The sequence below is a fragment of the Hypanus sabinus genome, chromosome 3, assembly GCF_030144855.1.
Source record: "Hypanus sabinus isolate sHypSab1 chromosome 3, sHypSab1.hap1, whole genome shotgun sequence".
In the NCBI taxonomy this organism is placed as follows: Eukaryota; Metazoa; Chordata; class Chondrichthyes; order Myliobatiformes; family Dasyatidae; genus Hypanus; species Hypanus sabinus.
Genome location: NC_082708.1, coordinates 21,950,789 through 21,967,869, shown reverse-complemented (window position 1 = coordinate 21,967,869; position 17,081 = coordinate 21,950,789). Strand labels below are relative to the sequence as shown.

Below are 17,081 nucleotides of genomic sequence, written 5' to 3'. Positions count from 1 at the left end.
AAAGCCTGGCGTCACACAGTACGTCTGCTGCTAAAGGTAATTGGAAAAGTCAATTATTTTACAAAAATGCCAAATTAAGCACAAGTATTTTATTATGTACACTGCATTTAAATATTGCCATCATTAAGTCTGAATGAAGACTGTCAGAATGTCAGTCCATTTTCAAGTCCCACATTATGCACAGTGTATATAATTCCTTTGTAAAGCACACTTTTCCCCATTTTCCTTTCTGCAGACTTTACCTGGAACTCACTGCAGCGCAGTAGAATGACAATTTATCGGGAAAAGGATTCTTCCTCAGAATGATGCGGTGCTGACAGGGCTTTATTTATACAATCTATACAGCTAATTTTAGAAAGAACCTGGATACCAAGCCAATTAAATTCCAGAATTTGAATTTGGTAACAAAACCTGTCAGCTCAACCACTTCACAGCACTGCCACAGTCCAGAAGTGGTAACAATCAGCATGCTGACCCTGCATGATTCAAGGCACCACGAGAAATAGAAGGGCTAAGAGGGAAGAAGAGAAAAGGATACCAAGTCTAGCAACATTCAGTGAACTGATTTTCCCCTTCATTTTGTTTTGATTTTGTGTGCAGAGGGATAATTGTATTAACATTGCATGTGGAATCTGACAGTGGTGTAAATGTTACCAAAGTTCAAAGTAAATTTCTTATTAAAGTACATACACATCACCATATACTACCCTGAGATTCATTTTCTTGTGGGCGTACACATTAAGTACAAAGAAACACGATAGAATCGATTGAAAACTATTCTCTCTCTCTTTGGTTGTCCATCGATATCCATTGACGACATCCACTCCTTTAACGGTGAGATCTTTGATGACTATACAGTCCTATCCTGGACCCACAAGCTCTATGGAATATGTATATGTAGTAGTGGTGGGTGTGATGGCAACCGGGGCTGCATTTCTCCTGGCTCTCTTCTGGTTGTTCTTTCCATCTCCAGAATACGAACCCCATCCCTATACAGCTGTCGCCAAGTGATACAGTCAACAGCAACATCCTCCATGTCCTCAGGTCTGATCTTGCACTTCCTTAAAGCATTCTTCATCTGATCCTTATATCACTTCTTCAGCCCTCCAGCTGAGCATCGACCATGATGTAGCTGGCCGTATAACACTCTGCAGGGTAGCCGACATGGGGGCATCCTTATCATGTGCCCCAGCCACTGCAGCTGACGCTGGGTGATCATGGCCTCAATACTTCTGCAGTTGGTCTTTACAAGTATTTCAGTGTGAGGCACCCGTTCACGCCAGGTAATTCCCAGGATACGCTGAAGGCAGCTTATGTGGAAACACTCCAATGACTTGATGTGACGGTTGTAGGTTACCCAAGCTTCACAGCCATAAAGGAGGGTGGTGACACAGACCGCTTGGTATATAGTGACCTTTGTGGAGGGACGAAGGTTCCTGTTCTGAAAGACTCTATGCTGAAGTCTCCCAAAGGCAGCTGATGCCTGTTTAATGCGGCTCTGGATGTCGTTGTCAATTCCACTATCCTCAGAGAGAATGCTCCCCACATATTTGAAAGATGGCACTACCGACAGCTTTTCATCACCAACAGTGAAGGCAGGTAGGGTGGGTGGGACACTGGTACTCCACTGGCAAACCACTTCTGTCTTGGTGATATTGACGATCAGCCCCATACTGCTGTACGCTCTTAATGCCACAGCGAGGACAGTCTGAAGATCCTCCGGAGTGTGGTCCACAAGAGCACAGTCGTCTGCATACTGCAGCTCCAAGACCCGCTCTCTACAGAGTTTGGTTGTTGCGTGGAGCCTCCTGATGTTAAAGAGGTCGCCATCTAATCTGACGTCCACTGCCACACCGCTGCTATCCTCAATCTCGTTATGGAGAAGCTTGGTAACACACAAGAGGAAGATGTAAAAACAGCACTGGCACTAGCACACACCCCTGCCTCACACCTGTGTGTATGAGGAAGGGCTCGGACTCTTGGGTGGGTGGGAGTATTTGCTCACAGGGTGTGTGTGAAGTGTCTAGTGCAGTACTGTAGGAGTGCTTGTAGTTAGTGCAAGTTACACGTTACTTGCTATATGCTGCATAATGCTTTCTGCTTGCTACTCTCTGCTTACAGCTATTCTCAACAGAGAGTGAACAGTGCCGAGTGTGTAAGCCTCCTCCACCACCAAGGCTCCTGCAGTGCCTCACGCAGAAACTGGGTATCTTACAGTCCCAGAATCAATTAAAAACTACACACAATCAAAGACAGGCAAACATCTTATGTTCAAAGATCAACAAACCCTAACTGTTGACTTATGGCCTGATCTTAACAATGACAATGAAACAAAAAGGTGAAGCACCATATAAAAATATCCAAATATACTCAGTGGCCACTGTGTACAACAACTGAACCTCTTGGCCATGCCTGCAAGCTTTTATGCATTGAGTTGCTGCCACACAAGTGGCCGATTAGATGTTTTCATTAACCAGCTGGTATACCAAGGTACCTAAAAGTGGCCACTAAGTGTATGTTCATGGTTTTTTGCTGCTGTAGCCCAACTATTTCAATGTATTATGTATTCAGAGATGCTCTACTCTACACCACTGTTTTAATGTGTAGTTATCTCAGTTACTATTGCCATCCTGTCAGCTAGAACTAATCCTCTGAAATCTCTCTTTAACAAGGCATATTTTGCCCACAGAACTGCTAAACACTGGATGTTTTTTGTTTCTCGCACCATTCTCTATTAACTCTAGAGACCTGTGCATGAAAACCCCAGGAAATAAGCAGTTTCTGAGATACTCAAACCACTCCATCCAGCACAAACAATCATTCCACAGTCAAAGTCACAGATCATATTTTTTCCCTATTCTAATGTTTGGTCTGAACAACTTAATCTCTTTACCATGCCTGCATGCTTTTTCTCTTGACCATGCCTATGTGCTTTTATTCACTGAGTTGCTGCCACTGGATTGGCTGATTAAATATTTGCATTAACGTGCAGGTGTACAGCTGTACCTAATAAAGTGGCCACTGAGTGTATACTATAGTTAATCCAAGCTTCCATAACATGCCCTGTAAATGTTGACCAGTTAGCAAACCAGATCCAGTTCTTTCACAATATTTCTGCTTTCAGCCTATTTTTGATCTAGTCCAGTTAAGTCAGCCTTCACTCTGTTTGCTAATGTGAGGTTAGCAGCAGTTGGATTAATCCTAATTCCTCAGAGAGGGGTTCAGGAAGGATGTTAAAATTCAGAACTGAACCCACCTTGCTTAACTCATTCCAATTTGAAGATTAATGAAGGTGTGGGATGTGCTTTGAATAATCAAATATAACAATATTAGGTTTTGATAATCTGCTTTTCTGGTTAAAACCAATTAGTTAAATTTACCAGATTCAAAGAAATCCAGCATTTTAAGGAAGAAAGGACAGCTTCAGGGAAACGGTAAATGTCTTTACGATGCTCATTTTTTTTATCAAAAATATTTACTCATAATTTTTTTAAAACATTTGTAAGATTAACTGGGCGATGTGTTTTCATTCTTTACATTCATAGACAATGCTTTCAGTACTGTTCTACTACATTCCTACACATTGACAACATTGCTACCACTCATGTGGCACTCTGGGGAGATACATTACTGTAGCTCTACTGGCTTTCTCACCCAACCTGGTCCCTTGCTCTCCAGTAGGAAGAGAAGCTTTGTAGTTATTATTTCAGTGCGTTCCTCAGCACGTACTCCTACAGCCTGGAATTTGCTAGTCAGCAGCAGTCCTCTATGGACTTTCAATGTGTTAGCAGACCAACAGCTTTCAAGTATACCAAAGGATGTCTTTCACTAAGTTAATGATCAGCCAGCAGCATTTGATGTTTGTTTCCATGTGTGTCCCAGGAAAGAGCCCATAGATCAGAGAGTCCTCTATCACAGAACTGCTCAGGATGAACCACAACACAGGCCCTTGTATCTTTCTCCACACCCTCTTCATGAACCCATAGTCCTATGAACCAGAGGGAGCCTTGTTCTCCCCAGGACTCTGTAATCTCTGTATATGTCAGATACCCTCTCCCCACACCCACATCTCAAATAGTTTGGGGAACAAACTCCACCTCATTCCTAGCTCAGCTTAGGCATCAAAACTCTTCATCCCACATTGCATGTCTCATACACACTGTTTGTTGCAGTGTTCTTCATGTCTACCAACCAGACTGATCTCTAGGCAAAGAATTCTCCAAAGAAAACAGTTGCATAATTACATATCAGTGAGGTTGCATTCAGAATTTTGAGTACATTTAGCCCATCGTGCTAATGTGCTAGATTTTCATGTAAAAACTGGTGACAATCGTTAACACAAGGGATAGAGTATTGAAAAAACTAATTGATTCAAGATGCAAGATCAAGATTGTTCATTGCCTTTCTTTGATACACAAGTGTAAAGGAGAATGAAACGATTATTACTCTGGATCTGATACAGCATAAAAAACACAGGTAGCATAAACAACATAATAAAAGAACAAAAAATATAATAATATAAAAGCAATTCTATAAAACACAATGTGCAGGTAAATGACCAAAGGTGGACAAGTTACCGGGTCTCAATGGCCCACATTGAAGTGTTTTAAATGAGGCAACTACAAACACAGTGATCCTTCAGTCTTGCAGAGGGTGACATGTCTCTGGAACTCTTTACACTAGAATTCTCTATTTTGGAGGCTAGATAACTGAGGGCATTTAAAGAGTGAATAGACAATTTTTGAAAGATTGGAAAATTGAGGGCTAGGAGGAAAGGGCCGGGGCAAAGCAGATATTGAGAGACAGTGCCAGGGTTGAGAGATCAGGTGATCTTTACCAGCTCCTACATTCTTGCGTGAAGCAACTCATCTTCTAAAGGTGCAACTAGGATGGGCATTAAGTGCAGACCTAGCTACTAATGCCAGCATACACTTATTTTACTATGTTCATACCTTTGCACACTCAGCTGCCAAGAGTAGAAAGAAACTTGTTGGGGTGTAGGTTAATTAGTAAAACAAGTAGTAGGTCTAAAATTGGAGCAGATTCAACTCAATAAATTGTGTATGTTAGCTGGGGGCTAGCAACAAGCTTTATATAAATTGACATTACATTGGGTACAGATTTGTTGGTTTTGTTAATGTACGAATAACTTACTCTGTGAATTGACTTATTATTCTGGAGCACCTCTTGGGCATGTTTGTTGATGGTTCATTTCATTGACAGCATTGTAATATTCACAGACTGATGATGATCTGAAGCAGTGAGGCAAAGCTCGGCAAACAAATCAATCACTAAAGTCAGAGTTAGGTCACTCGCATACACAAGAACATGTGTATATCTAGCTGAGAAAAGTACATTAAATCAGTGTTGAAGGCCATCAGTTTATACATCATGACTTTGCTCTTAGACATAAAATTTACCATATGAATCATTAGCAGATTTAAAGGTTAGCTTTATTTCGTATATCAAAACATACAGTGAAACATAAACACAGGAGATTCTGCAGGTGCTGGAAAAGCAGAGTGGCACACACAAAATGCTGGAGGAACTCAGATCCCCCTTCCTTTCCAGATCTGGTGAAGAGTCGTGGCCCGAAACGTGGACTGTTTATTCCTTTCCATAGAGGCTGCCTTCCTCCAGCCTTCTGTGTACATAGAGTGAAATATGTCACTAGCTGCAGCAATGTGCTAGGGCAGCCCACAAGTGCCGCCATACTTCTGATGCCGTTATTGCACGCCAACAAATTACTAACTCTATCTTGTACATCCTTTGAATGGGGGAGGAAACTGCATCACCCATTTCTTTTAAACTGGTCCTGTTCATTCTGGAACCAACACTGATGAAGAGACTCAAGAGACTACAGATATTGGAATCTGGAGTGAAAAATAAAACTGCTGGAAGAAGTCATGGGGCAAACAGTATTTAAAGTACGGACTCGAAAGGATGCTCACCATTTCAATATCTTAATAGGAGACAGGGTAGGAGAAGGTAGCATTGAGGTAGCTCTGGGAATCCATCGGCTTATAATAGATATCAATAGATAGTTTGTCTCCTGAGATACAGACAGAGAGATTCAGAAAAGATAGAGAAGGAACTTTCCATCCTAGAACTTCACAGACTGGTACATATTTGTCTTAGCTTACTGAGGAAGATGTTAAGAGACACAAATACACCGTAGAGGGAAGATTCCCATTAACAAGTCCCTGTTTCCCCTTTTCCCTCTACACTGGTCAAATTCAAGTCAAAGGAGACAGAGATGTTCCCTAGACAGAATTTCCTGCACTACATGCTCAGGGTAGGATCAGCCCTGTAATCTCTCGTAAAATGGTCACAGCAGCCACACCAGGTCCCACAAATGATGCAAATATGTGTTTTTCTTATGATTGCAAGACATTCGTAATACAAAATACTGCATGTTGGGTTCATTTCTTCATTGGAGAGACCAGCAGCAGGGGAGCTGCATGCCCTTGGTTGTTGTGTGGACCAGACCCTCATACTGTTGCATTGCCTGTGACAGCCATCCAGCAGATGAGGCTCTGGAGGCAGTGTGGGAGAGAAGAGAGGTGCAACAGGCTGGGTTAATGGCTGTCCTCTATAGCTGGCTCTCCCATCAATGCTGCTCTCCAGCCAGTCCTCAGCAGAGGACCAGAGGTGGAAAGGATCATCAACTTCAAATTCGTCAGTGTCATCATTTCAGAGAACCTGTCGTGGGCCCTGCACATAAGCGCAATTATGAAGAAAGCATGGCAGCACCTCTTCTTTCTTAGGAGTTGTCAAAGATTCAACATGACACCTAAAACTTTGTGGCAAACTTCTATAGATGTGCAGTGGAGGGTATATTGACTGGCTGCATCACAGCCTGGTATGGAAACACCAATGCCCTTGAATGGAAAATCCTTACAAAAAGTAGTGGATACAGGCTAGTCCATCACGGGTAAAGCCCCCTCTACTATTCAACACATCTACATGAAACACTGTTGCAGGAAAGCAGTATTCATCATCAGAGACCTCCAGTACCCAGGACATGCTCTCTTCTCACTGCTGCCATCAGGAAAGTGGTGCAGGAGCTTCAAGACTTACACCATCAGTTTCAGGAATAGTTGTTACTCCTCAAACCATCAGGCTCTTCGATGAAAGGGGATAACATCACTCAGCTTCACTTACCCCATCATTGAGATGTTCCCATAACCTATGGACTCACTTTCAAGGACTTTTTGTCTCATGGTCTCAATATTTATTGTCTATTTATTTAGTATTATTATTATTATTTCTCTCCATTTGTATTTGCAATTTGTTGTGTTTTGCATACTGATTGAATGCCCAAGTTGGCATGGTGTCTCATTGATTCTATTATGGTTATTTTTCTATTATGGATTTACTGAGTATGCTTGTAAGAAAATGAATTTCAGGGCTATTTGTGGTGGCATAATGTACTCTGGCAATAAATTTGCTTTGAATGTTGAGGCCATGGACAAGACCACCAAAAAAAAGAACAAGTTCCAAAGGAACAATCTGTCTTCTTGAAAAAAAAAGGCAGGGATGCTTGTCCCCCTTTTAAAGCAATTTTTAGAGGAACACTACCTGACCAGCAGCATCACCATCTGGTAGAGGAATTGCAGAGAATCTGCTCACAAGTGCCTACAAAGGATTGCAAGGACTGCTGAGAGGATCATCAGGGTCTACCTTCCACCCTATAGAGATACTTATCTGGAGCAGACACCATAGCATCCCTCCCATCCATTTGATCCCCTACCATCAGGCAGGATGTACTGTAGCATTAGGACAGTAACTATTAGGATAACAAATGGCTTATTCCCCCGGGCCATAAGACTGTTGAACTCCCTACCACCACACAGACCTCATCACATGTGAAGCACCAGTGGAGTTATACTGTTTACCTTTTAACTTGTGTCGTAAATGCACCTTTTTATTTGTTACTTTGTGTTACATGTGTGAGTTACATGTACTGTATTGTCCAGAGGAGCCTTGTCTCCTTGCGTGATATACATGAGTATAGGCGAATGACAATAAACTTGAACTTTTTAAAAGCTAAAAGAATCATTAAAAGAAAAGGAAGATGGATAAGTCACTATGATAACCATCATCTCTCAATAATTGCAGCCCCACCTTTGACCAATTTTGCCTATCAACAGCCCATCAACAGGTGTCACAGAAAAGTTAATGGAATATAAGTTAGCTAATGGAATATACAGATATAAAGCAAAGAAATAAACATGAAGAGTGGGCAATACACAGTGATCCATTAGCACGAGGCTTCCCTGGAATGGAAACCAGGAGAAAAGTCCACCAGATCTGTTGTCTATGCACAACTACATATCAATTAAATGAAAGCATGTATGTGGGAGATGGCTTTAATTGGTGTATTCGAATGTGAGAGAGAGAACAAAAGAGAACAACATGTATGCATAGAAAACAGCACATGTGCAGGCAACAGATCAACGTGTCATGCTAGGAGGAGGATCATTGCTCTATGAGCAATAGACCCATAAATTGGACAAACAGAAGAGTGGGCAGTCAAACAAGACCAAAGAGAAAATGTACAAGGATGTTGCTGGGGCTCGAGGACATGAGTTAAAAGGAAAGTTTGAATTTATTCAAACTTTGAAGTTTGAATTTATTAAGGACTTTATTCCCTAGAGCTAAGAGAATAAAAAGAGATTTGATAGACATATACAAAATTATTTGGGGTATAGATAGGGTAAATGTGAGCAGGCTTTTTCCACTGAGGTTGGGTGAGATTAGAACTAGAGGTTATGGGTGAAAGGTGAAATGTTTAAGGCAAACATGAGGGAGAACTTCACTCAGAGGGTGCGGAACGTGTGGAATGAGTTGCCAGCAGAAGTGATGGATGCAGGTTTGATTTCAACATTTAAGAGAGATTTGGATAAGTACATGAATGAAAGGGCTATGGAAGGCTTTGGCCTGGGTGCAGGTCAATGGAAAGAAGCTGAACAATAGTTCAGCATGGACTGGGTGGGTTGATTGCCCTATTTCTGTACTGCAGTGCTCCATGACTCTCTGGCCAAAGGTCAAGAAAGCAAGAATGCAGAAATCTTGTCAGGACAGACAGCAAAACATACCAAAGAGATGGGGAGGAAAGCAGAAACCAGTGAAGATCACTCCAGAGAGTTAGAGTAAGAAAGGTTACATATTGAAGGATGCATCGACTGAAGATTCAACCACCCCGCTGTTACAAATAAGCCTCACTTACCAAGATCGAGATGGATGTTGGAGACAAACGAATTGAGAAAGAACATGAGAATAACAAAACCCATAACACTTGAGCATTTCACCAGCAGGGTCTTGTCCATTATCCTGTGCTGCAAAGATATAATCAATAATAAAAAAAAAGTGAAAAAAAATTGCAGCTAAAACTTTATAAGTTTAATGGAACAGAAAAGAAAAAAATATCAAACACATTATAGATCAGTCTCTGTGATGGTAAGACAGAAGTATGAATCAGGCACAGGTCCATCTGCCGATCAATAAATCTCCTAGTCCTCTGACAGACTGAAAATTAATCTTTGATCATTTTTAATATTGATTTTTTAAAATAGTAACCCAAATATCAGAGGAGACATTACCCCCAATTTTTGGAAAATTCTGTAATGTTTCTTGCATTACTATTACTATTTCCTTTGCAGGAAATCTCTTCAAATTTCAAGTGCTTTTAGCATCTCACCAATGTCATTACTTCTAAACTTCCTATTCTCCAGTGGATATGCAGTAACATTAGTTCACACAAATGAACAAAAATAGAATTATCCTGACTGTACTTTAGAAATAACCCTGCATTAGTTGCTTAGAGAAATAACTCATGTTTAATGCTCACCAAAGTTCATTTGGTGCTTGACAGTGTAAGTAACATTTGTGGTTAAACAAAATAGTTGGAAAACTACTTTCGCATTTCCTTACCTGGGGATTATTTGATCGCCAAATAGCAAGTGATTTTTGTATGTTGTTTAGGAAGAGAAAATATTTTTAAAAACTTTTATCCAATGGGCAGAAAATACTAAAACCTGAAAGCATGCACTGCCAGACTGAAGGACAGTTTCACTCCCTCTGTTGTCAGCCTCTTGAATGGACTTTATCATTTATCTGCGCTGCTCTTTGTCAGCGGGTTTTGTAGTTTATTCTGCATTGTTACTAATTACGCTATTCTAGCTCAATGTACTGTGCAATGATTTGATCTGTATAAACAGTATGCTGCAGAAGCTACGGAGTATTATGGACAATCCCTCTCACCCCCTCCATGACACACTGGACAAACAGAGGAACACCTTTAGGAACAGACTGATTCCACCAAGGTGCACCATGAACGCCAGAGGAGATCTTTGCTCCCTGTGGCTCTAAGACTCTACAACTCCTCCTCCTTAAGTATTTAAGTATATGGTTTCACTGCACATCTGTCTTTTGCACTATTACTTTTTAATGCTTATTTTGTATCTTTTTCATATCTCAACTCCTACATTTTGTATTTTAAAGTGTATATTTTAACCTCACAGCAATCATTTCTTTCAAGATAAATAAAGATTTATCTTATCTAATCTTAAGATAGGCTTTTTATTTGGTGCACATGACAATAATAAACAATTACCAATACCAAGATCAAGGGAGTTCTGTAATGTTATTGATATCTGAAGCTTTAAAAATTCCTGGATACTTAAACACAGATGCTTGAAATCCAGAGCAACACACACACAAAGTGCTGAAGAAATTTAGCTGATTAGGAATTCATTGACTTTGAGTTTGGAGTGCAAATGCTTAATTCAAGATTCAAGATTGTTTAATGTCATTTCTAGTATATACTGTAAGTGTAAAGGAGAACAAAATGATTGCTACTCCAGAACTGATGCAGCACACAAAAACACAATAAGATAAAGAAAACTATGATTAAAAAACACAATAAATATAAATATACAAAGAGCTTGTATACATACCGTAGATTGAGTGTATGTTCATAAAGTGATTCTAGGCACAGGAGTGTCTATATAAGGTGATTGAGAGGAAATTATAAATGATGTGGGGGAGAGGGTGGTATGGAGGGAAGGGTTAGTGGGTGGAGATGATGATGATCAGCCTCAATGCTTGGGAAAAGTTACAGTTTTTGAGTCTGGTGGTCCAGGCGTGGATTCCATGTAACTTCACGAAGGAGACCGATATCCTTGTGGGCAGGTTTGCAAGAGCTGCAGGGAAAGGCTTAAACTAATTCAGCAGGGCGATGGGAACTAGAGAACTTGGACTGAGGATGGGCTAGTTCTAATCCATGAGGAAGGATAGGCAAATAAAAGGGGAAAATTGCAATCAGTGGGATGAAATTCAAAAAGGGTGATGAATACAAGACTGAAGGTTCTATAGTTGAATGCAACCAGTATATGGAATAAGGTAAATGATCTTGTAGTACAGTTATCAGAAACTGGTAGATATAATGTGGTGACCACATCTGAGTGGTGGCTAAAAAAAGATCATAACTGGAAGCTTAACATCCAAGGATACACATTATACTGAAAGGACAGACAGGTAGGCAGAGGGGGTGAGGGGTCTGTTGGTAAAAAATGAAACCAAATCCTTAGGAAGAGGTGACATGAGATCAGAAGGTGTAGAATTCTTGTGGGTGGAGTTAAGAAGCTGCAAGGGTGAAAAGATCCTGATGAGAGTTATATACACAGGAGCCGGAATGTGGGCTATAGATGATAATGGGAAAGGGCATGTACACCAAAGGCAGTGTTATAATAATCATGGAGGGTTTCAATATGCAGGTAGCTTAGGAAAATCAGTTTGGTGCTAGATCCTGAGAGAGGAAATTTGTAGAATGACTATGAGATGAATTTTTAGAGCAAGTTGTGGTTGAGCAACTTTGAGCAGAAATTCTGGATTGGGTGTTACGTAATGACCCAGATCTAATTAGTGAGCTCAAGGTAATGGAAGCCTTAGGAGACACTGATCATAATATGATAGAAATCTTCCTGCATTTTAAGAGGGAGAAGATAAAGTCAGAAGTATCAGTATTACAGTGGAGTAAAGAGAAATATAGAGGCACGAGAGGGGAACTGGCCAAGGTTGATTGGAAGTGGACATTAGAAGGGATGATAACAGAATATCAATGGCTGGTGGTTCTGGGGGAAATTTGGAAGGTGCAGGAAAGATACATCCTAAACAAGAAGTAATATTCTAAAGGGGGATGAGGCAGCTATGGGGGACAAGGGAAATCAAAGACAACATAAATGAAAAATAGAGGGCATATAATATTGCAAAAATTAGTAATAGAGGGTTTGGAAGCTTTTAAAAACAAACAGAAGACAACTAAAAAGCCATAAAGAGAGAAGATTTGTACTATGAAGGTAAGCTAGCCAATAATATAAAAGAGGATACCAAAAATTTTTCCAGTATATAAAGAATAAAGAAGAGACAAGAGTGGATATCAGACCGCTGGAAAATGACACTGGAGAGCTCGTAAAGGGGAACAAATGAATGATGGACAAACTTAATAAGTATTTTGCATTATTTGGAGGCCGAATTTGGAGTATTGTATACAGTCCTGGTCACCGAATTATAGGAAAGATGTCAACAAAATAGAGAGAGTACGGAGGAGATTTACTAGACTGTTACCTGGGTTTCAGCACCTGAGTTACAGGGAAAGGTTGAACAAGTTAGGTCTTTATTCGTTGGAGCGTAGAAGGTTGAGGGGGGACTTGATAGAGGTACTTAAAATTATGAGGGGGGATAGGCTTTTTCCATTGAGAGTAGGGGAGATTCAAACAAGAGGACATGAATTGAGAATTAGGGGGCAAAAGTTTAAGGGTAACACAAGGGGCAATTTCTTTACTCAGAGAGTGGTAGTTGTGTGGAACGAGCTTCCAGTAGAAGTGGTAGAGGCAGGTTCGGTATTGTCATTTAAAGTTAAATTGGATAGGTATATGGACAGGAAAGGAATGGAGGGTTATGGGCTGAGTGCATGTCGGTGGGACTAGGTGAAAGTAAGCGTTCAGCACAGACTAGAAGGGCCGAGATGGCCTGTTTCCATGCTGTAATTGTTATATGTGTCATGGTTCAGCCCGAAGTCCGTGGTCCAGTCCGCGGACTCTGGGTTTTCTGGCGGTCCCTTGCTGTGGTTGGACTTAACTAGAAACACCTGAGGCTCATATTGGAACTGGGAATATAAGTGGCCCTGGTATTGAGTGTGGTTGGGGGTTGTCTTGTCAAGATACTCATGGCTGGTGGAAGGCTAGAATGGGCTCTTGCCATCCTTGGGGCTGTGTTGGAGAACCATGGCTTCTGGGAGCCTTGTTGGTAACAGTTGGAGTGGTCATTGTGGTATGGATTCAGCTGTTCCCTGGGCCAGCTGGGTGGCCGTCAGCCACTCTGAGCCAGGTAGGAATCTGGTTGCTTCTGTAGCCAGTGAAGCCTGCAGGCTGTAATGGCTACTTGGAGCTACCCTGATGCAGAGGTGGAACTGTCTGTTGTTCCTTGGTGTTTGTCTCTTCCTGTCCTTGCCCCTATGGGGTAAGTCTGGCCATTCTGCTGTTGCCCTGTGGGGGGATGTCTTGCCTTGTCCTTGCCTCTGTGGGGTAAGTCAGGCTGTTCTGCTCTTTCCCTGTGGGGTGAATCTGTCTTGTCTTGTCTTTGCCACTGTTGGGTAGGTCAGGCTATTCTGCTGTTACCTGATGGATGGTCCTGCCCCACCTTGGTGTGGAGTTATTGATGAGTCCTGGCTCCATGTTGATATACAGTTCCTAGTCTGCCCCAAGCTCCAGCCTCTGAGTTCCCCAAGCTCCAAGCCTGCAGCCTCTGGCCTCCAGCCTCGACCCAAGCCTCAAGACCCCAAGTCCCTAGCCAAGCCTCGTCATGTCCTCGCCTGGGTTTGGGGGTCTGAGCCTGAGGCAAGACCCAGGTTCTGGGTCCTTGTCCAGTCTTGGGCTTGGAGTCTACTCCAGGCTCCTTGTCCCCAGTCCCTTGCCCTGGTCCTGCTTCCCCTGCTTAGACCACATCCTGTCCTTGGGTTCTGTCTTGTCCTGTTTCAGGGACTCCAAAGTCTGTGTCCTGTAGTTGGGTCCTGATTCAACACCTGACTTATGACAATATGGCTATTTTAGCCTTAACTGTGGAAGATACCAGCAGAATACCAGAAATGCAAGAGTATCTGGGGACAGAAGTGAGTGTTTTTGCTATTACTGAGGAGAAGGTACTTGGGTAACTGAAGAGCCTGAAGGGAGATATGTCAACTGGACAAGGCTTCTGAAATAGATAGTTGAAGAGATTGTTGAGGCATTAGTAATACCTTTCAAGAATCACTAGATGCTGGAATGGTTCCTGAAAACTGGAAAATTACAAGTGTCACTTTACCCTTTCAGAAGGGATGGAGGCAGAAGGAAGGAAATTATGGGCTAGTTAGCCTGACTTCATTGGTTGGAGTCTATTATTAAGGATAAGGTTTTGGTGTACTTAGAGGCAAATGATTAAATAGACTTTCATAGAAAAACCACCCTTCCTGACAAATCTGTTGGAATTTTTTGAGGATATTATAAGCTGGATAGACAAAGGAGAGTCAGTGGATGTTGTTTGTTTGGATTTTCGGAAGACCTTTGACAAGGTGCTGCACATTATCTTGCTGTTTAACAAGATAACAGCCTGCAGTATTACAGGAAATGTACTAGCATGGATAGAAGATTGGTAAACTGGCAGGAGGCAAACCAGTGACTAGTGGTGTACCATAGGCGTTGGTATCGGGATCACATCATTTCACATTATATGTCAATTATTTGAATGAAGGCATTGATGGCTTTGTAGTCAAGTTTGTGGACAATATAAAGATAGGTGTGGGGACAGGTAATGTTGAGGAAGCAGGATGTCTGCAGAGAGAACTTAAGATAGATTGGGGAATAGGCAAAGTGGCAGATGGAATGCAGTACATGGTCATACACCTTAGCAGAAGGAATAAAGGCACAGACTTTGTAAATGAGGGAAAAATTCAAAAATCAGTGAGCAAGGAGACTTTGGAGTCCTTGTGCAAGACTTCTTAAAGATTAACTTGCAGGTTAAGTCCAGTTTAAGGAAGGTAAATGTAATGTTAGCATTCATTTTGAGAGGACCAGAATACAAAGACAAGTATGTAACGCTGACACTTTTTAAGGTATTGGTCAGACTGCACTTGGAGTACTATGAGCAGTTTTGGGCCACTTATCTTAAAAATAAATGTGCTGGCATTGGAGAGCATCCAGAGGAGATTCACGAGAATGATCTCAGGAATTTGAGGGTTAACATATGAGGAGTGTTTAATGCCTCTGGACCTGTACTCACTGGAGTTTCAAAGAATGGAGGAAGATGTAATTGAAACATGTCCAACATTGCAAGACCTAGATAGAGCGGATCTGGAAAAGGTATTTCCTGTAATGGGGGAGTCAATGACCAGAAGGCTGAGCCTCAGAATTGAGAGACATCCATTTAGAACAGAGCTGAGAAAAAAGTTTTTTAGCCAAAGGGTAGTGTGCCTGTGCAATTCATTGCCACATACAACTGTGCAGATCAGGTGACTGGATCTATTAAAGGCAGATATTGATAGGCTCTTGTAAAAGGTTAGGGGGAGAAGGGAAGAGAATGGGTCAAGAGAGATAATACATCACATGATGAAACAGTGGAGCAGACTCAATGGGCGAAGTGGCCTAATTCTGCTCCAATGTCATACGATCTCCTTCCTGAGGGGAGTGGGAGCAGGGTGGGTGGGATCCTTCAGGATGTTTCTGGCCTTCTCCATAGATGTGGCACCGGTGAGACATTGGGCAGGTTTGACTGCCTACCAGCTGTAGAATCTGCCATGGTGCGGCTTCCATACCATGCAGTGATGCAGCACGTTAGAATACTCTCTACTGCACATTTGTAGAATGAGCTGAGTTTAAATGTGCACATGCCAGCTCTCTTCCTCATGGCGCTGGTGAGCCTTCCTGATTGTGCAGGATGTATTCTCGCACTATGAGAGATTGTGCGCATTCCCAGGAGTTTGAAACTGCTCACAGTTTCCAACCTCAGTGCCACCGAAGGAAAGAGGGATGTGAGTGGATCGAGTTCTCCTGAAGTCGATAACCAGCTCCCTTCTCTTGTTGGTATTAAGGAAGATGTTATCTGCCTGGCAGGCACCCAGTCTCGAAATTTTCCACCTCCTTTCCCTAGGCTGCTTCGTCATTTTTGGTGATGAGTCAAGGACTACATGTGAGTTGTACAAGATGTTGGTGAAGCTGAATTTAGAGTATTGGGTACAACTATATAAGACCTTAGTTACAGCTATGTAGTATAACCCTTAGTCAGACCCCACTTGGAGTACTGTGTTCAGTTTTGGTCACTTCATTACAGGAAGGCAGTGGATACTATAGAGAGAGTGCAGAGGAGATTTACAAGGATGTTACTTGGATTGGAGAACAGGCCTTATGAGAATAGGTTGAGTGAACTTGGCCTTTTCTCCTTGGAGCGACGGAAGATGAGAGGTGACTTGATAGAGGTGTATAAGATGATGAGAGGAATTGATCATGTGGATAGCCAGAGGATTTTTCCCAGGGATGAAATGGCTAACACAAGGGGGCATAGTTTTAAGGTGCTTGGAAGAAGGTATGGGGGGATATCAGAGGTAAGTTTTTCCACACATAGTGGTGGGTGCGTAGAATGCACTGCCAGCGAAGGTGGTGGAGGCGAATACAATAGGATCTTGTAAGAGACTTTTAGATAGGTACATGGAGCTTAGAAAAATGGAGGGTTATGCAGTAAGGAAATTCTAGGCAGCTTCTAGAGTAGATTACATGGTCAGCACAACATTGTGGGCCAAAAGGCCTGTAATGTGCTATAGATTTTCTATATTTCCATCTAGTCACCTGCCTACAGGAAAAGTATCAATCAGCTTGAAAAAACGCAGAGAAAATTTAAATAGATGTAGCTGGCACTTGAGGACCCAAGTTACAGGGATAGGTTGAATAGGTTAGGACTTTATTCATTAAAGTGCAGGAGAACGAGGAGATTTTATAGAGGTATAGATAGGGTGAATGGATGCAAGCTGTTTCCCCTCAGGTTGGGTGAGG

General features: G+C 41.9%; 1 protein-coding gene across 1 annotated transcript in view; it reads right to left on the bottom strand.

Moving 5' to 3' along the window:
* The window catches only part of oca2 (oculocutaneous albinism II), a 507,586-nt gene that overhangs the window by 152,895 nt on the left and 337,610 nt on the right, over nucleotides 1-17,081 (bottom strand). Inside the window, exon 18 of the mRNA XM_059963277.1 lies at nucleotides 9,233-9,341. Within this exon, the coding sequence (XP_059819260.1) occupies nucleotides 9,233-9,341 (109 nt within the window). The remainder of the gene's footprint in view (nucleotides 1-9,232; nucleotides 9,342-17,081) is intronic.